This window comes from Takifugu rubripes, chromosome 9 (assembly GCF_901000725.2).
Source record: "Takifugu rubripes chromosome 9, fTakRub1.2, whole genome shotgun sequence".
NCBI lineage: Eukaryota > Metazoa > Chordata > Actinopteri > Tetraodontiformes > Tetraodontidae > Takifugu > Takifugu rubripes.
Genome location: NC_042293.1, coordinates 6,703,864 through 6,724,603, shown reverse-complemented (window position 1 = coordinate 6,724,603; position 20,740 = coordinate 6,703,864). Strand labels below are relative to the sequence as shown.

At 43.7% G+C, this 20,740-nt stretch overlaps 2 protein-coding genes and 2 non-coding genes across 4 annotated transcripts; 2 read left to right on the top strand and 2 right to left on the bottom strand.

Annotated features, from left to right (window-relative positions):
* Nucleotides 1-652: 652 nt before the first annotated feature.
* LOC101061416 (F-box/LRR-repeat protein 14-like) lies at nt 653-3,128 on the bottom strand. Its single transcript, XM_003967292.3, has one exon. The coding sequence runs from the start codon at nt 2,581-2,583 to the stop codon at nt 1,372-1,374; it is 1,212 nt and encodes a 403-aa protein (XP_003967341.1). The 5' UTR covers nt 2,584-3,128; the 3' UTR covers nt 653-1,371.
* Nucleotides 3,129-9,353: 6,225 nt separating this feature from the next.
* trnad-guc (transfer RNA aspartic acid (anticodon GUC)) lies at nt 9,354-9,425 on the top strand. Its single transcript has one exon. It is a non-coding gene; the product is annotated as a tRNA-Asp (tRNA).
* A 924-nt stretch (nt 9,426-10,349) lies between these two features.
* Nucleotides 10,350-10,421, top strand: trnad-guc (transfer RNA aspartic acid (anticodon GUC)). The gene has a single exon. It is a non-coding gene; the product is annotated as a tRNA-Asp (tRNA).
* A 303-nt stretch (nt 10,422-10,724) lies between these two features.
* rbl2 (retinoblastoma-like 2 (p130)) lies at nt 10,725-19,767 on the bottom strand. Its single transcript, XM_003967330.3, has 22 exons — nt 19,450-19,767; nt 18,731-18,861; nt 18,174-18,374; nt 18,026-18,090; nt 17,779-17,907; nt 16,808-16,968; nt 15,558-15,622; nt 15,256-15,427; nt 15,005-15,168; nt 14,785-14,897; nt 14,608-14,711; nt 14,157-14,294; nt 13,900-14,064; nt 13,704-13,812; nt 13,308-13,580; nt 12,969-13,165; nt 12,701-12,877; nt 12,560-12,631; nt 12,270-12,369; nt 11,957-12,198; nt 11,706-11,876; nt 10,725-11,599 (listed from the first exon to the last, which is right to left on the bottom strand). The coding sequence occupies exons 1-22, from the start codon at nt 19,585-19,587 to the stop codon at nt 11,432-11,434; spliced, it is 3,255 nt and encodes a 1,084-aa protein (XP_003967379.1). The 5' UTR covers nt 19,588-19,767; the 3' UTR covers nt 10,725-11,431.
* Between the last annotated feature and the right edge of the window lie 973 nt (nt 19,768-20,740).

Here is a 20,740-nt window from a genome sequence, read left to right as displayed (position 1 = left end):
TGTTTCTAATCTTTTTATATCTATTTTCACCTGAAGGTGATGTAAATGTTGTCTTATCCCTTTGATCTATGTTTCTTTGGTCTGTGTGATGGATAAAAGCAAGGTTCCAGCCAGCATGGCCTGTTTCAGTGACAGCTTGGACAGCCTTTGGGTCAAAGGCAAACGCTCGTTTTTGAGGATGCTGGTTGGATCTTGGTTTTATTCCTGCCTGTGGAACCGAGAGCGGTCAATCTCCTGTCCAACCCTGTCGGACCCCAGACTGGCTCAGAGAAAGAGAAAAGAGCATTTGTTGTGTGGCATCCCCTCTGGATTGGCCTGTGCACCCCAGCCCTTGCCTTAACGTCTCCCCGTCTCTTTTCTTTGAACGCGGTGCTGATAGAGGGGCTTTTGTCCACTTTATCAGTATTTTCTTTTGTATTTTGTATGAGGACTGTACCGCCTTCTGTTCATGTTGAATCAAACCATGTCAAAGAAAAAAAGCAACACACGTCGTGAGTTATTTCGATTTTGTATGGCTGTAAATAAATAAATTATAAGCCTTGGTTGGTCCTATTAAATACGTGTGGATTTCTTCATCGAACGGCAACGAAACGCCTGGCATTAAAATCAAACCAGAAACATTTATAGCGTAAAACTACAGATTAACACCCAATTCAGGTCAATTCAACAAATAACATGCACAAAATTGAAACATAGTTGCCATCTTTATTCATAAATAGCACTACAGTATGAATATAAATCTTAAATTACTGTTTATTTTCAAATACTCTGCTGTTGGAAGCTCCTTGGGGGGGGGGGAAGACCACTGATGAACGTGAGTATTGCATAAAGCCTTGGCAGCGGTTAATCACTACACCCTGTTACTATGACGACAAACCTTGGACGGAGACGCTGACACTCATTTCCTCAGGAATATAAAACACTGCCAGTTTAAAAACAGGCGTGATACATTCACTTCAATTTGAAGTAGGTTGGGGTTTTTTCTTCAGTCATTCAATACAAAAAATATTGGTAAGTTAAAAAAAAAAGTCAAAGGTACTCCAGTCATTAAGTCAGAATGCTGAACTATTAATTAGCAAAGAGACTTTCGGTGTCAAAATATCTACTGGTTTGTGAAAAATATACACCGTGCTCTAGTATTCAGCGGCAGTAGGCACTCCTGTGTGAGGTAGATCAGAGACGTGTACATGAGCTGAGATGAAGCAACGCACGTGTGGGGACAAACAATGACGAGAGCTGAACAGGGAAGTCCGAACAACATTCCAGTGATCTGCTGCTCTCGCCGGTCACACAGAGGTTCTCTTTAGAGAAGAAACAGTCTCACTTTCACAATCGCCCGAGGGAACGCCTGTCCACTCCCAGGACAAGTGTTCACCTCATCCTCTCGTTCTCTGTCATCTGCCACAGCCCCAGGTTCAAGACTTTAAGGCATGGGAGTTGTGTGATCCTCTCCAGGCCCCTCTTGGTGATCTTGGTGCAGCCGTAGAGGTCGATCCCTGTCAGCTGGGTCAGGTGGTCGGCTATCAGCTCCAGGCCCTTGTCTGTGATCCTCCCGCACTGGCCGATGTTGAGCGTTTTGAGTTCGTGCATCTGCCGCACCATTCTGTTGATGCCATCGTCGCTGATGTGGCAGGAGCAGAGGGAGAGGGACTTCAGCTGGTACAGGCCCTGCGCGATGTAGGCCAGGCTCTGGTCCCCGATCTTGTCACAGAACGACACGTCAAGCCCAGACAGCCGGAGGGACCCCATGGCCAGGTGCATTATCCCCGTGTCGCTGATGTTATCGCACGACCGCAGGTTCAGGCTGCAGAGGTGGGTCATGTGAGACAGGTGGATCATCCCCACATCTGAGATTCCCCCACAGAAACTGAGGTTGAGCACCTTGAGCTTGTTAAGGCCCTTTGAGACGTGTTTGAGTGACAGATCTGTCAGCTTTTGGCAATCCTGCAAGGTTAGCTTCTCCAGGGACAAACAGCCCTCTGCAGCGCTGCGGGTCATGCCGGACAGGTGACCGATGCCTACGTCAGAAACGTGCCTGCAGCTGCGCAGGTTGAGGCTTTTGAGTCTGTGCAGACCCCAGGCCACGAGCAGCAGGCCCGTGTTGGTGATGTTGCTACAGCCTCCGAGTTCAAGCACCTCCAGGTTTTTGAGATACTCGGCGATCTTGCCCAGGCTGGAGTCGGTGATCTGTTTGCAGAGACTGAGGTTGAGCACTCGCAGGGATGGGATGTCCTGCACGAAGGCATGTCCAAGTCCGCTGTCAGTGAGGTTGAAGCAGCCGCACAGGTTAAGGCTTTCGATGTGAGGCATCCCTTGGATCACGTAGCTCAGACTTCGCCTCAAGCTGAGGATCTGAACTTTTTTGATCCCTCTGGTCTGCAGGCTGGGGAACAGAGACGGGTTAGCTCGTCGCAGATGGAGCTTGGCTTCCACCCCCCTCCACACAGACTTGTGGTAAGACGCGTCCCTCCAGGCCGCGCACACTTGGGCTACTCTCCCTTTGTCTTTGACGTCCAAATAGCTGAAAATAATGGCCAGGATCTCCGGGAAAAGGCACGATATGTGTGTCTCGTATTCAAACATGACTCCTCGTTGAATGTTTTAGCAGCAAGGGTTCGGTGCAGGCGACAAGACGGCCGAGGTCGGCTTCCCCAAACTGCCGTCGAATTTACGAACCAGGCTAACGATAGCCAATTAGCTTTGTGTACAAGGTAACAAAAAAACACCCATCTTTGAGATCACGGTTATTTTGGCATCCGATATGGCACAAAAAAATCGGACCCTTACGAGAAAGTTCCAACGATAACGCAGATTAGCGAAACTCCAAAAAGGCAGTCGTAATATTTACGGTAGCAGGCTAGGCTAATGCCGCGGCATTTATCGTTAGCAAGTAGCATTTACTGTCCAAACTTCTGAGCTTCGACGCTGAACAAAGTCCCCGCAGCACTTTTCAAAACAGCTTATCGTTCACTCTCGCCCATAACAAGTGATGTCCGATTACTTTTTCTTCCCAGATTATAGAAACTTTCCTTCCGTAGCTTCTGAAACATTGTCGCTAACGACAGCGCATCCCGGATCTCAACAAATGAATAACCCAGTCCAATCTGTTCCCAGCGCTTTATCCGCTCACTGGCGCCTTCTGCCGAAGGCGCCGTGTTACTACACCCGCCTCTCTCGGAAGGGCCATGTCGTTTATCTCGTATTCAATAAACAACAGAATTCTATCATCGGGTCATTTTATGGTCGTCAATTACACCACCCGTCTGATCTTTAATACTAGGATACAGGACTTCTAAAAAAATTAGTTTACCATCATCCATCCATCCACACATCCATCTACCCATCGTCCATCCATCCACTCTTCCTTCCTTCCATCCTTCCATCCATCTACCCATCATCCATCCATCCACTCTTCCTTCCATCCATCCATCCACCCATCGTCTATCCATCCACTCTTCCTTCCATCCATCCATCCTTCCACCCATCGTCCATCCATCCACTCTTCCTTCCTTCCATCCATCCATCCATTGTCCATCTACCCATCATCCATCCATCCACTCTTCCTTCCATCCATCCACCCACCCATCGTCCATCCATCCACTCTTCCTTATATCCATCCATCCTTCCACCCATCGTCCATCCATCCACTCTTCCTTCCATCCATCCACTCTTCCTTCCATCCATCCATCCATCCATCCATCCACTCTTCCTTCCATCCATCCATCCATCTACCCATCGTCCATCCATCCACTCTTCCTTCCTTCCATCCTTCCATCCATCTACCCATCATCCATCCATCCACTCTTCCTTCCATCCATCCATCCACCCATCGTCTATCCATCCACTCTTCCTTCCATCCATCCATCCTTCCACCCATCGTCCATCCATCCACTCTTCCTTCCTTCCATCCATCCATCCATTGTCCATCTACCCATCATCCATCCATCCACTCTTCCTTCCATCCATCCACCCACCCATCATCCATCCATCCACTCTTCCTTATATCCATCCATCCTTCCACCCATCGTCCATCCATCCACTCTTCCTTCCTTCCATCCATCCACTCTTCCTTCCATCCATCCATCCATCCACTCTTCCTTCCATCCATCCATCCTTCCACCCATCGTCCATCCATCCACTCTTCCTTCCTTCCTTCCTTCCTTCCTTCCGCTGCTTGGTCATGGCCACACACGTGGTGATTGTAGTCCATCTGCAAATTTCAGATTAGTAAATGTAGTCAGTTTTGTCTTTACCATGTGAAAAATGAAAGTTTTACTTTGGTTTTAATGTGAAACCCTGTAACCCCATCCCCCCAAAAAACCAAACAAAACAACACAAACATTTCCTGCCATTTCTCAGGTGATGGAGGAGGCAGTTGCTGGAGAAATAGAATGAAGTTTAGTAATATTGCACCGTTGGGCCTTGATGTCAGGAAAATTTGGGTTTTTACTGTCAGAAATATAGATATGGACCAACTAAGCCTTTAGTTGCAGGATTGTTACTGAAGCACTATAACACTAAATATGAAAAATAATCACACAACAAACCTTGTTAGGATTCATTATTTATCATACTAATATATCAATGACATACTAATAATTATGTGGTTGTTCAAACATGTTCCAGTCAAACCTCTGAACGGGCTTCAGTGGTGTGTGGGAGGGAAACAGCACCAATGAGAACAACTTGTCCACTGAAATCAGTTGTTTTTCCAGCCAACACTCCCAGTCCCGAGGCTTAGTCTGCTGAGACCTGACAGCCTCACCGTCAGGAACATCCACCTGTCCCTGCACCATCCTAAAACCATCCTGTCTGGCTTTAAATATATAAGCTAAAAGAAGGTTAACGATTTTCTTATCAGTCGTTCGCTTTTTTTTCTCCTGTGACCCATAAAGATCACCTTTCTGCAATTTTATCTGCAGGTTTTCTGCAGGTGCTCGTTCAGTTTTCCTACATTTAACGGCACGTTTATCTAACTTCTTGACCCCCTGATGCGCCAGTAGCTTAAATTCCCCCCCAACCGCTCATAATTGAAGAAGCCTTTCAGGTGAGACAAAATGTCTTCCAAGAACCGTTGCTGCAGCCATCCGGATCACAGCCACAGGGGGGATCTGCATGTGCTTCCTTACCAGCAAGTTTCTGGAGGTCCATGTGGCATCTTTGATGGCGCCTAGGGTGAGCCACTGCTTGGCAAAGTCCTTAGGTGTTATTACAGTTGGGCTCACCCCATACAACACCAGTTGTGCTGTAAGGAACTCCCTTACTGGCAAGTACGGGAATTGCAAGGAGCCGGCCGTTGCCCACTGGTCTTCAGCAGCACCGCACTCCCAGAGGAGATGCCTCACCGACTCAGGCGTGCCACAACCAGGCCGGGGGCAGGTTGCGTGTGCCGCCATGCCTCGGGAGTGCATGACGGACCTGACCGGGAGGATCTCATGAGCCACCATCCACGACAGGTCCCAGAGTCTGTTTGGGAGAGCAGGGCGGTTCACGTCGCACCAAACAGTTCAGGGCTCACCTAATGCGAGGCCGCGCACTGGACTCACTGGCTCGCGCTCCTGCACAACAGAAATCAAAGAGCAGTGGTTAGTTAAAATATGCAAGTCCTCATTTTCCAATTTAAAATGCGCTAAAAACCTCTGGATAAAACCATATGCCGTCGGTAGGTTAAAAGACACGGGCACCGTGAGGTTTACTGGTTCGATTTTAAGTTTTCTGAGGTACGCCCCCATCTAAAAGCATGCCATTGCCGCTGTCTTTGGGTTTTTGGATGAGGCTGTGACTATGCCCATATGTATGGCTGTGAACCTGCCCCCTAAAAACAGGTGCAGGTCTGGGACATCTTTTCCTCCTTTTTCTTTTGGTTTTTTCATGATTGATCTCTTCAGTTTTTCCACCTTGGACCCCCACAGGAAGTAAAAGATGGCTCTCTCCAATTCTAAAACCACACTTCTGGGAGGGGAAAAAAAAGAACCCCATTGATTCATTTGTCCCTTCTCAAGATCTGTGCCAGTGGTTCAATACAGATAACATAGAGGAGGGACGATAACGGACACCCCTGACGGACACCGCAGTTAATGTCCACTGCTTTTGTCAAATGCCCATTAAACAAATTTTTTGCTGGTGATGTCCCAGTACAGCAAGCCCACCCAAGCTACAAATCTTTCTGGGAACCTCATTTTTTGCAGTACCTGGAAAAGGTACTGGTGCAAGACCCGATCGAAGGCTTTCTCAAAGTCTAAATTTCAAACTACTAGCCTCATGTTTCTGTCTCTCGCATAACAGATGGTGTCTCGGATCTGTACGAGGCTGTCGGTGATCTTCCTCCCCGGAATGGCACAGGCTTGATCTGGGTCAATCACTTCTTCTAGAAATGTGGACATACGTGTTGCTAAACGTTTGCTAAAAAGTTTGCAGTCAACATTTAAAAGTGTGATAGGTCTCCAGTTCTTTAGTTTCGTCTTGTCTTTTTGTTTGTGAAGAAGAGTCACTATTCCTACTCTAAAACTGTCAGGAAGTCGGTTGAGTCCTTCAAATTCCATAAAAACAGTGATTAAATCAGGTGCTAAAATGTCCCAAAAAGTCAAATAAAATTCTACAGGAAGTCCATCTTGTCCAGGGGACTTCCCAGTCTTAAAACTACGTATACAATTATTTAACTCTAAAAGTAAAAAAAGTAAAAAAAACTCTAAAAGTAAAATCCTGGGATAAAAGCACGCTGTTGTTCACTGTTCTATTTAGGAATTTTAAGATTTCATTCATGGTGTCAATTCGAACAGGTTTTTCTTTATACAATTACAATTATACAAATACAACTTTATACAATCCATAAAAGCTTTCAATTGTCTCTTTTATTTCGTCTATTGTTTCGGTTGTGCACCCACTTTCTTTAGTCAGTTTCGTAATGGTCCCCCCTTTGTTTATGATTTTCTTGAAGAAATACCTTGTGCACTTTTCCCCCTCCTCAATTTCCTGTTCCCTGCTTCTTAAAATGACACCTTTGCTTTTAATTTCTGATATAACCAACATCTCTTTTTTTACTTGTTTAATTTCTTCATTAAAATCTATACCTTGTTGGTTAAGGTTAAAATAGCGCTGTAGTCGCTTCTGCAGTCCCATCATGCGTCTGGTTTCCTTATTCTTTTTTTCCTTACCTGCCTGCCTAAAGAAAGTCCGGGTCCTTCCCTTCACCATCTCCCACCAGTGTGCTCGTGTGTCGTAAAAGTCCTGAAGGGTCTGCCACTCTTTGTACTGCTCCCTGTACTGTCTAACTAACTCCCTATCTTTCAAGAGGAAGCAGTTGAGTTTCCACAGGCCACTTCCTGATGTCACACCTGAAGGCAGTGAAAGGGTGCAGGAGAGCATAAGGTGATCAGAGAAGAAGACAGGTGTTAGTCTAGCATCAGTTGCTGGGCAGTCCCGTGTAAAAACATAATCTATGCGGGAGGCTCTGGTGCCATCACCACTGAACCAGGTGAAGCCCTCCTCCCTGGGATGCATGGTTTTAAAACAGTCTTGAAGCTTAAAATCCCTGCATATGCCCTGTAATAAAACTGATGTTTTGTCTACTTTAAAATCTTCCCCTGTTCTTCTCCTATCTTCCCTACTTAAAATACAGTTAAAATCTCCCCCTACTACTAAAGGTGCCCTACCTAGCATGTGGGACTGCAAGTCTTCTAAAAGGTCATACCTGTCATTCTTATCATTAAAGCCATAAACATTTAAGATTTTAAAGTCCTGTCCCATAAAAGTCAAATGTGTTAAAAGCACCCAACCATTTCTCACCACAGTGCTACCTTTGACCAGAACCTGGGGATTTTTGATTAAAATAGCCACTCCATCATTTCTGTTTTCATTGGATCCACTCCAAAGGGATGTCTGTGGCCACATCTCCTCCCACTGACGGTAGTGGTTTAAAAAAGGTAGGCCACATTCCTGTATTAAAAACACATCAGACTTAAAGGAACTTAAAAAGGATAAAACACTTTGGGCTCTAACTCTTGACCTCAGACTTCTCAGAGGAAATGTTGAGAGTCATGAGTATGTTTAAAGCATCATGGACAATGTCCGCCACCCTCTGTACACTGTCATCCACAGCCAGAGAAGCCTGATCAGCCAGAGGCTGCGCCTCCCCAAGTACAGGACAAACAGAGGTCATTCTTATCAGCCATCAGACTGTTCAACTCCTCACTGGGGGGGGGGCAACAGAAGGACTGAAACACTGCAATAACATACTGGGACATCCATTCATTCAGTTCATTCATTCATTCAGTTCATTTATTTACATTTCTATAGTTTTGTATTTATATTCTATTTTTAATTTATTCTATTTTATTCTATTTTTATTTTTATTATTTTTAATATTTTAAACAGTGCTGTACGTTTCTTTGGGGAGATGCTAATTTCCCTAATTGACACCCCCTAAAGGGATCAATAAAGTACCCTGATTCTGAGAAAAAAAAAAAAAAAAAAAGTACAACATTTTAAAAGAAAAGGACCTGTGCTATAACAGGTCCTCATCGCAAGATCCCCCTACATCCAGGAGGTGAGCTTTGAGTATCTGTCCTCCTGAAAGCAAAGTCTGCTCGCTTTCTGAGTGGAGTTGACTGTAGTGCTACATTTAGAAAAGAACATACACTGGGTGAACTAGAAGAGGTGCCACTGTCCTGATCCACAGGGGGACTGTGGTGCTCAGATTCAGCTCTCCCCCTCTTCTCTGAGGCTGATCCAGCCCCAGAGTTGGACAGTTCAGATGCTGTTCTTTTTCAACTAGGTTGGGCAACCGGGAGGGAAGTGGAGTTCTTTCATGATGTTCTGGAAGGATCCTCCTCCTACTGGAGTCATCATCAGTAGATGCAGGCCGAACACCACTGTCTGCCTGATGGCCCCCACCCAACTCCCTGTCACCTTCTACTGGGTGGGGCCCAGGCCCCTCCCTCTGCCCAACCTCACTGGTCTCCTCTCCTCCAATCACAGGTTTTGGAGGGAGATTTGAATATCTCTCCAAATCAATTAGCACCTCATTTTCTGTTGGACCCTTTTCCTCCTGTTTTTTTTTTTTTTTTTTAGCTTTGTTTGTTAGCGAAAGATAACGGACAGTCTCGGAAAAGATGGTCTACAGCTCCACAAAGATTGCACTTCCTACCATTGGTACATTCCTCAAAGGAATGTCCAACCGTTCTGCATTTTCCACACACAATCACTGTACAAGGCTCTTCCAGATGCCCGTGCTCGCTTGTTTGATTTTAGAACCTATACGCACTGACAACGGGTTATTAATGAACTGAATAAAACCAGTTGTTGTTTAATAAGCTGTTGACACACGAATCTCTGTTATTTTGTGGGACGAACCGTCCTCGTTAGTATAGTGGACAGTATCTCCGCCTGTCACGCGGAAGACCGGGGTTCGATTCCCCGACGGGGAGTGTCTATTTTGATCAATATAACTGAGCACCTAACTTTTGAAACGTTGAGCGTTATTACTTAGTAAAGTCTATTTAATTACACAATTGTTAGGATATTTAGCCAACCAAATTCATTTAGCATCTTTGTCCCAGTATAAACAGTAAAGACCTTCTAGTGTAGCCAGTCTATGCTTCCTCTCCTCTCTATTAAAGCACTTTGTTAGCACAAGTGTGTCCTGGTGTTTGTCTCACCACATATTTAGACAGGGCCTGTTCAACAATACGAGAGTTGGGGGTTTAAATCAGCAGCCTGACATGTCACTGTGCCTGTTTCACTGCCTTCCAGGTCTGCTGCAGCTCCTTAGTAGTCAAATTGGAACAACTCCACTGGTGGGTTCGTTTGTACAAATTAATACATGATTTCTTTATTTGTGCACAATCAGACATGCAATATATGAACATACATTTATTGGATACTGTAGTTATATAATATAACATATTATGTATTCTTGAAGTATATAGTATATTCCAGGCAAATCCTACATGTTAATCTGTATATATTTACATGTATAATTGTGAAGTACACATTATGCTTATGTGAGACCTGGATCCAGAGTCCACATGTTGACATTAAGATCTGTCCATTTGGCTCTGGCTCTGCCATTGAAGCTGAAAAAAGTGATTTAATTTATTTTTCGCTGGGTGTTAATTGAATCCAATTAAAGTAGTATTTTTTTACAAAAATATGGTTTCTATCACATACATACATACATACATACATACATACATACATACATACATACATACATACATACATACATACATACATACATACATACATACCGGTACATCTTTAAACTCTGGTATGAGAAACTACTTCCACCATATTTGGATTAGAAGAGAGTTTTAAATTGTGTATCTGTGAGAGACGATCTTGTCGTTATATCCTCGTTAGTATAGTGGACAGTATCTCCGCCTGTCACGCGGAAGACCGGGGTTCGATTCCCCGACGGGGAGATTGATCTTTTTGAAATGTAAATCTGGCCATAATATGTATAATTTTGTATAATTTACAGCACTAAACTTTTGTAGTAAGTCTTTTCCCTTTTATGTTGTAGTCAATTTCAGATCTATTCCAGTATAGCCATTAAAATGTACAATGTCCCAAATGAGTTATTCTTTTCAGGAAGGTAGCATCTTCTGAGTTTTTAAATAATTCTATTTTAGTTTTTGTAATAATGAGGACTAAACAAATGTCTATTTGATGTAAATAGATACAGATTTTAGGAGTTAAAAACAAAGGCACTTAACTTACATCACCTCCATAAAATAGCTTTTCTTTTTACAAATATTTACAGTCATTTAAAAAGGTGAAGGGAGGATGACAGTGAAAAACACATGAAAACAGTAAGAGTGAATAAAGTTAATGAAAGATAGAAGTTAAACACGTAACATAAACTTCAAGAAAAATGCAAATCATTTTCATAGAATTGGTGAAAATCAATGTTGCTGCCTCTTCAGGTCAAAATTCCAGGTACAAAATAATGCAACGCTCCGAGAACAAAAATGGAACAAAGGGATATCCGAGAAACTGCTTGAACGATTGATTATCAACTCACTAATGACTGACATATTCTGAGCATCTAAAATGTCACAAATGACTGCTGGTAGTTCAACATTATTGAATGAATTTGTTCTCGTAACTTCCCATGATGCTTGTAGGCTTCAGTCAGGAAACATGATGTTGCCACATTTTAAGCTTCTATCTTTTATCTCTTCTGACTGTGTGCTGAATCAGAATGTGGTTGGTGTTGGTTCCATCAAAGGATAATCTTTTTAGAAAAGTGATTCAAACCCTTCTTCAAAACGGAACACCTAAACCTATTCCTTGAAGAAAGTTATTGTTATTATAACCAACATTACCTCAGCAGACATGAGTTTCCATCAGCCCTGACATGAAGTTGTCCAGGTCTGTTTGGGTGTAACAATAGTCAGAATGTGGAGTAACGCGGTCTGTGTGTGTGAGTTTAGTGGGTGGAGCTTCGGTCATTGGCAACATCCTGTAGGCGGCGCAACAGAGCAGAATGGCTATCAGAACAAATTCTTTTGGCTGATGTCTCCTCCTCCAGAGGAATACTTCGCTTCTTGGTGGGGGACTCCCCAGTCCGTATCATGCTGTTGATCTCCTGGAGGCGCTATGGGGGGGTCAGAGGACACAGGTCAGAGTTCAGATTATTTTAAATTGATGGGCTAGTTAAAGATGGCAGGACTAAAGTCTACTGGCAGTTTGTGCTCACTTACGTTGGGGGGACTGCTGCAAATGTAGTAATAAATCTTGTCTCGTGGGGAGGCGGAGGGGGTGGAGCCTGTCTTGTGAGGTGAGATGAAGATAGAATGTTTGCTGGACAGAAGCATCCGACGAGGTGAACCTGTCCGCAGGGTGGGGTATGGGCAGAGAGGGGGAGAGTCCACCTGCAGAAACGCAGACACAGTTTTCAGCATGTTATGGTTTGAACATGGTGTTAAACATGGAAGAGTTGAGGGGGGCTTACTGCTGTAGCCAGAGAGCTGACGGAGTATCTGAGAGCAAAGCTCCTCATCTGCTTAACATAAACCTGGTTGTAGAAATGGATCAGGTCACCTTGCTCCTCCTTTTCCTCAACCTCACCCCCAGGAAGGGACGAAGGCAATGTCTTGATGGAGTTGCTGGTGGGGGTGGAGGGGGCACTTCCAGGCTGAGAGGTGGGCAACGTGCTGCTGGAGCGAACAGGAACTGGACTGTTGTCTCCATCAGCTGAGGGGGGTTCCACAGATCAAGAATATCACATTTGAAACTAAAACTCTTATTTAAAATCTGTGTCTCACCTGAATCCTGGCTGATGTCAGCAGTTGAGTCAGTTTTCTTTGTGCCGTTGCTGCCTGATTGGTGTTTCCTCCTACCTGAGATTAACACACACCGGTACACCTGAAACACACAGAAACATATAAAGGTGAACTTTATTGACAAAAGTTTGTGAGTCACAACTTTTATCGTCAATGGTGTCCTAAAATTACTCCTGAGTGAAATTTACATGACTGAGTTGGATGTGTGGTGGTGATGTTTGGATGACAATGTGGTCATATCTGAGTTTTTGTGTGATGTTCACTGATCTTACATTGCTGCCGGCCTGCGGCTGAGTACGGTAGCACTTCATGATGTTCTGGAAGGATCTGTCTTCTTTGGTCACCTGACAGCAGAAAAACAACCGTCATTTACCTCAAGCAATTCCAAAAACACCAACTGTTCCCACACACACCTTTGACATGATGTAAACTGCACACATCAGGAGTTGGTCCAGGTGTCGGTCCATCATCAGGTTGGTGCAGTGAACCAGAGAATATTCAAAACACGTCCAGATCTTCCTCCTCAACTCTGCAGAAATGTCCAGTTTGGCACACAGATCTCTGAGGCGCACACTGGCCATGTGGTACAGCTGTGAGCGTGGACAGGTGAAGAGTCTAAGCCTCACAGGACACTTCTGGGTGATTTGATCTCGAAAGTGAGCTTCATAAAAAAATTCTGACCTTTCTGAAGAAGAGTGACAGAGAACCTTTCCTCAGAGGACTGATGGGTTTGGTAGCTGCTTTGGTGACGGCTGATTGGACGGCGACCGTGCCGGTCAGGGTCTGAGCAGGCAACGTATGGAGCGTAGCTCCGCCCTGTCCCGACACGCTCACCTGGAGCGGGATGAGGGTAATTCCACCGCTCTCATTGGCGATACCTGCATGTGTGAGAGGATGAGAGGAAACACGCTTTTTTCACAAAAAGAAAACAGGCTGGTTGTGAAACTGAGCTAACTGAGCCTAATTTATTTACTGTTCTTGAATTTTTGTGAACATTTTCGGAAAATATTTGCCTCCCACCCTGCATAGGGATGGTGAGTGTCTGCCCATTCTCAGCAGTCATGGTGGCGGCTCCCACAGTGACCACGCCCTGTCTGGCTGTGATGGCCGTGATGAGGCCGGGCTGGTCGACTTTGGTCAGAGTGGCCGGTGCCGGGCCGGCGGTGCTGACACCGTTTTTGGCGGTGGCTCCAGGTTGGCTGTCCTGCTGCTCGACAAACAGCCGTCGGCGAAAAGGGCCGACAGGTGGAGAACTGTAGCGGTCCAGCAGAGTGGTGGGTGAGGGAGACATGCCTGGAGGGGGGAGGGCGTGAGATCTTTAATGTTAAATATTTACATGCAGACAGCTGATATGGACGCTCAGACATGGAATAGATGAACTGCATTTAAGAAATTACAATTATTAGTATAAGATACCTTTGAGAGCGCTGCCGATGTTGAGGTTCTGTCCCTGGTTGACGGGGGTGATGGGAAGGCTGCCTGAGCTGCTGTCATTGTTCTGCTCCAGATACTGAGGTGGCATCACCTGACACACACACGCACACACACATGAATACTTGTGTATTCTCTGAGCGGTTCTTAGGTGTTGTGGTGTTTGCTGTAAATTCTGGACCTGCTTGCAGGCTGGGACTTGGTCTTTGGCCCCACGAAGCGTCTCCCAAAGGGGGGAGTTGCTGGTCCAGGCCAGACTCTCCAGGACCTGCTCTTCCACCTGGTTCAGGTGCTTCACCACCTCCCGAAACAGACCCTGCTCTGATCGCACCAACACTTCGATCACCTGCATGCACAGACACACAAACAGACACGTCATGTCTCAGGTAAAGCAATAAAACACATAAGCACATAGAAGAGATCAGGTGGTGTTGGTACCTTGTAGAAGTGATAAGCAGGCAGCTGGAAGATACTGATCAAGTTGGGGAAATCTCCTGGAGGTCTGTATGAGAAGATGACAATCTCCAGGCAACAGACAAGCAGAGAGCGATGGAAGACATCCTGCTCCAGAATACACTGAAAAAGTGTTAGTAAAATGCAGTTTCAGCAAAATTCAGACGAAATAAGCATTCGAATACAAACTGAAGAGCACAAGATCAGTTAAAATTAAAATTATCTTTGTAAGAGATGCAGGAGACAAAACCTGTATATTTCTGTGGAAATTTAAAAAAAATTGTAAACCTCACATGAATTAATGCACTCATAAACTATTAATTTAAATAATATTGTCACAATGTGAACTATTTATTTGAGCATTTTTACACTATTTTGGAATTATATGTATTAGGTATTGTATCACGCAGGACTTTCTGTTAGGTGTGACACTCACTGACAAGTCAGCATTTCCCAGAATCATCTTCTCTCTCTCGATGATGGACTCCAGGGTCCTGTAGTAGAGCGCCTCCGCCAGGTGGAAATACTTCACTGCCATTTCTGTGGGGTGAAAGTACTCTGTATTCATTCAAAGAGGACAGAATGTGTGATGCTCAGCTGTGTGTACACATACCTTTCCCCATCCCCCTGTTCTCAGCTCCACTGCCCTCAAAATGCTGAGAGAAGAGCTCAAACATTCCCTGCAGGCGCCTAGTGATGACATCACTGGGATCTCTGGCACACGCCCTGCATCAGAACAGTTACAGCCTTTAAAAAAAAATTCTGCTTATGTCAATACAGAGCACAGTTAAACCCTGCCTGCCTCCAAGGGGAAATAAATGTGTGGAACACACCTGAATGTTTCTGCTAGCTTAGCGCTTGGCCCCTGCTGGGTCCCTGACAACAGTGTGTGAAGACGCCCAACACTGTTCATGGCAGTTGAGATGGGAGATGCCACAACATTCTCCTGAATGTATTTCCTTCCTGTTAGAGGAGTGGCAACCTTCAGAGCTGAGGCCTGATGGCCATAAAGAGGTGGAGTTATAAAAAAAATCAGGAAGAGATGTGAAACTGTGAACATGAAAACACAAGCTTGTTGTCTCACGGTGAGGCTGACGTGTAGTCTGCTGATGGCGCTGTTCTGGTTCTCCAACCCCTCATACAGACAGGGCCCAGGAGTTCCAATCTCTTCACTTGCGCCCTCGCCAGTGAAGATTCTTTCATCCAGACTGCCGGTAGCCAGAATGTGTTCTTCATACACCCGACTGAGAGACAGACTGAAAGTGCAGCACGAGAGATTAGAAAAGATGAGAGAAAAAGAGGGATGGAAGAGTTTTTCCAAGGCTAGTGTCAGAATGTAGGGTGATTGGAGATGAAGAATGACTGTAGAGGACAGCAGACACTCACAAACTGTCTCCAAAGTTCATAGGATCCAGAAAGCCAGTCAGACTGTCCTCTTTTCCTCTGAGAATCTGCGTGAGACAGGGAGAGATGGTTCACTTCAGAACAAGTGACGTCATCCATTGGTTATGGCCTTTATAAGGGAGGAGTTTGGCTTACAGGACATCACCATCTTGAGTTTTTTGAGCTACTATTAAGGATATTCAGATAAGAGGGATGGGCTGGAGGAGGAGTCAGGAGCAGATGTAACTAACTATGCAGCTCACCCACAGACTATTGTACATCAGGCACATCAATCAAATAGACAACCCCCCCCCCCCCGCCCAGTTTTAAAGGATTACTGTCTAATATATTATTTCAGATGGAAGACCAGATCATATTTTAGGATGATTAAATCTGTTGACACCGGATCTGTGGCTTATTTTTTAATGAGTATTTCATTATGGAAAACGAATGGGAGTGGATTGGTGCCAGGGCTTTTTGGAACCACCAGCGGATCACAGTGGTATTCCTGTTTCAGACCGGAAAACTCTATGCTTCAGACTGGTCAGAGTGTGCAGAAACTCTACAGGTTTCAGGAAAAATAGACAAAGTTTTAATGACACATCACTATCCCACACCAGCCCACTAAATGTGTGTAACTGCGCGTGAATGGGTGGGACCGCTGTCAATCCGGACGCCGTGACTTCTGGTTAGCTCAGCTGCTAACAGTAGCTTCTTACGTTCAAGACGGAATAAACGCACAAAAATCTGAGTTAAAGTGATCTTTTATCAGAATATGATACGTTCAGCTTCATACAAGACCACAATGTTTGAAGTCAGTTTCTGATTATTTAAATTGCTCTGTAATTTTGGGCAAAACGCAGCATCGTAAAATAAAAGGCGATTTCCCAAATTCGTGGCACATTTTAATCACGTTTTGGTGTTTCTTTAAATTTTAACGCGAAGACAAATTGTATTATATAAATTATTGTTTGAAATAACTGAGTATAGACCTATAAGACGAATATTTGGGGAATTTTACAACTGATAAATTATTTAAAATGTTTACTAAAGGAGAAAAAGATGAGAACAGGTCCAATTTGAAATGCATGGCTGATTCAGGAAAAATAGACAAAGTTTTAATGACACATCTTCACTCTACAGTCAATATAGGGAGGATAACATAAATGATCTATGCGTGACCTTTGACTGTGACATTGATCAGTGACCATGATGAGGTTAAAACAAGGAGATAACATGGCAGCAGGCCTCACCCTCTTGTGGAAAAGCTTTTTAATGAACGGTTTCCAGAAATGCTCTTTCACTCCTTTGGCTTCCAGCACCAGACCATCGTGCAGCTTACACAGCTGCTCCATGAAGCAGTACGGCCCTGCACACGGCCTGTAGTCTTTACTGCTGAAGTCCTCCGGCAGTCCTGAACCACAAAGCACACATGTTCTCACAGGTCAGTAACCACACAGAAACCAGTGGTCTAAGATGGTCTCGAGGACTGACGAATATCTGATTACTGTAGGTCTGAGGGCATGCACATAGGACAGCAATAAGCCATTTCCTTTTCAAAAATAAAGATATTTGCTAATAAAGTAAACAGTAATTTCACTTTTTACATCTGCTGCTTAATCAGACACAGACTGACACTCTTGTTTTGAAGTAGACACAGGAAACACGTATCAACAGTGTGCCGACAGGTCACTGAGTGTGGATGCTGTTGCCAATAAAGTTGCCCCGAATTAAATCTTTCACCAGGAGGTTTAGTGTTATCTCAGTTTTCATGGTGTGTGTTATTGGACAATGTAAAGGAACTGTAGAAAAGTGAGTGTTTCCTGTGTGAACACAGTGTGATGCGGTGTCGTTTTTCATGCTGAGGCTGGCAGAGCATTTCCTGCAGCCCCATAAAAGCTGGAGGTGCAGGAAGCAGCAGGTGTGAGCAGGAAATGGGTCCAACCCTGGTACGTTGGAGTCACACGGTTCCAGTACAATTTCAAGAAGTTCAGAAGTTTGGATTTATGGACTGTGCACAAATTCAACATGGTTGGAGTTTTTTGTCAGCCCAGTTATGTCTAAATTGCAATGTTGGATAGAAGATTGTATAAGACAAAGACGTGCGACTCAGAATCTAAGAGCAGCTGCTTATTTTATTTTTTTAAATTCAGGGAAAGGATCTGGTTTACAGTGTGGACTGCAGCCACCAAAAATCCATAATCCCAGATTATGATGTTAATACCTTTAAAGTTTGGGTTGAGCAACTCCTTCCTGGCATTGCAAAGCAGAGCATTGGTGAGGACAAGGTCGAGCGCACACAACAGCAGATGATACGAGTTGACCAGGTCATCACTGATCATAGGGAAGTTCCCTGAAAATGGACAGGAGATGTGTTTTAATCCTGTGACTGTTTAGATTCATATTTTCTTGTGGTCTCCAGCATCTGTTTGTATCTTGTTTGAATGACTATTATAATAAAATAGATTTACCTTTAGCATGGACAAACAAAACCCAGCAGAAGTTGAAGACTTCACTTATGGTGCAGGGATGACGTCTGGAGACAAAAAAGGTGGAGTCATTAAAAATTTCTGCCATAAGTCAAAAATCAGAGAGGTGTCACAGGATGGGACATTTCACCTCTGCTTGCGACTGCGGTGAACTCGAGGAGGCTCCTCTGATGGCGCCTTGAAGATGGACTTGAAGATGGGGACGTACTTCTTAAAGATCACGGCTGAAACTGTGAAATTTCTCTCCAGCTTGTTAGTGCTTTGACGAAACTCCTGTGGCAGATTGGCCATGTCCTGCCACTTCTTCATCTTGTTAAAGAACTCTATCAGGCTGGGACAATGATCCAACAGGTCTTCAAAAGTTCATCAATCTCATACTTGAATAAAGCTTATCAGAAAACAGCTGATATTAAGTATACTTCTGACATTTAGATCAAAATCATTTTAAACTTAAAAACCCAATTTATATTGAGGGGAAAGGTAAATGTTTGGTGTTTTTAATAAAGTACATTATACATTTTAGATGAGTCTGATGCAGTTTGTAAGATACATATTAGAGAGTAACTAAAGTGTAGTAGAATAAGTGATGTGCTCCATAAAAAACAATGTTTGTGAACTAACAAAGTAACCAAATATAAGAGCACACAGTCAGGAAAGAAAAGAGCCACAGGTGAATAACTGGCACACCTCATCTCTGAGCAGCGCAGGATTCTGGTTAAAGACACGTAATTCCCCTCGGAGGTGCCTTTTCCCACCGTTGGTACAGACGACCTGCAGGCAACATACAGAGAACAGGCCAGCCAGTGCAGCTCGCTACCCTGCAGCGTGACAGAGGACAAGAGGGGGAAGAAAGAACATGACAACTCATCTGTTCAACAAACTCAGAACATATATTCAATCTGCTAATCATTCATTACTGCATTAGACAACAAGGAATAACACAACATTAAATGTGGAATGAATATGAATATGAAAAGCATAATGAAGTCAAAAGGCACTATAAAAAACAATAACAGTACAGCTAATGACGCAAGGTTATTGTACAGACTGATTGAGTAATAAGATATGGAATCTCTCAATTAAATAATTTTGTCTTTGTTGGTGAGTAAGTCAATAATTATTCAGCCATTCTCTGGTACCCACCTTATTATGAGTTTGCCAATATGTATCTTTTTTTTTAAAAGTAATGCACGCATAATTACGATTAAATATCACATGTTTGCCATACTTATAAGTGGTTAGTGTTTCAAGCAATAACTACAGTAAATAAAAAAATGAGTTGTTAGCTTCAACGTTATATCAACGCAGCTAATGTCATTAACGTTGTGTTAATGTTATAGTAACGGCGGCATCATCGTCGCTAACAACGACACAATCTTTTCCCTAACAGATTAAAAAGTGTTTACCTCTAATGTAAAGTTTCTACTGATGCTTTCGTAGGTTTTCCAAGCCTCGTTGGCCGCCTCTTCGTCCATATTTAAAGCCCGACACAGGTCTTCAAACCCGGCTCGAGCGATCTGCAAGCTGTCGTCCTCGTCGGTCATATTTTACGCCTTAAGAACAGATAGCTGGTATAAATGTGAGGTTTAGGTGATAGAACGAACCGCCGGCCAAAAGAACAGCGGGGCTCCGTGCAGCTGCTTATCCAGATGTTATCGTAACCGTGTTATTATCGTGAGCGTTTACAGCGCTGTATGGTGTGCATTTAAATATCCTTTGACTAACAAGCGCAGTTGTTAAGCGTCATAAACGTAGGGATTGTTACTAAAGATCGAACAGGCCACCAGTTTGTGCGTACTTTACGTAGAGAATCCCAATTGCATCTTATCCGGCACCAGCCCACTAAACGTGCGTAACTGCGCGTGAATGGGTGGGACCGCCGTCAATCCGGACGCCGTGACTTCCGGTTAGCTCAGCTGCTAACAGTAGCTTCTTACGTTCAAGACGGAATAAACGCACAAAATTCTGAGTTAAAGTGATCTTTTATCAGAATATGATACGTTCAGCTTCATACAAGACCACAATGTTTGAAGTCAGTTTCTGATTATTTAAATTGCTCTGTAATTTTGGGCAAAACACAGCATCGTAAAATAAAAGGCGATTTTCCAAATTCGTGGCACATTTTAATCACGTTTTGGTGTTTCTTTAAATTTTAACGTGATGACAAATTCACAGATAACATGTTCAATGAAGGAAGTAAAAGTTTTCTTTGGTCCACTGACTGTCTTAATTATTGTTTGAAATAACTAAGTATAGACCTATAAGACGACTATTTTGGGAATTTTACAACTTTTACAACCTCTAAAGGAGAAAAAGACGAGAACAGGTCCAATTTTAAATGCATGGCTGATTAATCTTTTCAATTCCCTTTAAGTCCTTATTGGACTTAAATTATCTCTCGGTTGTTTGTTGTTGCATGTGAACTATACTGAGCAAGTAAGAATATAAAATGTGTACCTGAAACATGAATAAATAGTTCAGAATACATCAGAGGTATCTAATCTGCACCAATACTTTGCATGAGGGGTTTGGGAACACATGTAAAAGCTTTTTCATTACAAACATATATTGTTTCCTGATTTTAAATTATTTAAATGTTATAAACTGTAATAACGCAGCCAGCTCTGACATTACCTGCTGGTGTCTCAACTCTTACAGAGGACAGAACTGTGAGGATCAAAACACTGTCCAATAAAA

Excerpts from the sequence above, each read along its gene's own strand:
- LOC101061416 (XM_003967292.3), bottom strand. The coding sequence starts at position 2,583 with ATGTTTGAATACGAGACACACATATCGTGCCTTTTCCCGGAGATCCTG.
- rbl2 (XM_003967330.3), bottom strand. The coding sequence starts at position 19,587 with ATGACCGACGAGGACGACAGCTTGCAGATCGCTCGAGCCGGGTTTGAA. Across the intron at positions 15,428-15,557 it reads ATGAACTTTGGAGACAGTTT|TCTGTCTCTCAGTCGGGTGT; the intron begins GTGAGTGTCTGC and ends CTGCACTTTCAG. Across the intron at positions 12,370-12,559 it reads AGCCGCAGGCCGGCAGCAAT|GTGTACCGGTGTGTGTTAAT; the intron begins GTAAGATCAGTG and ends TGTGTGTTTCAG.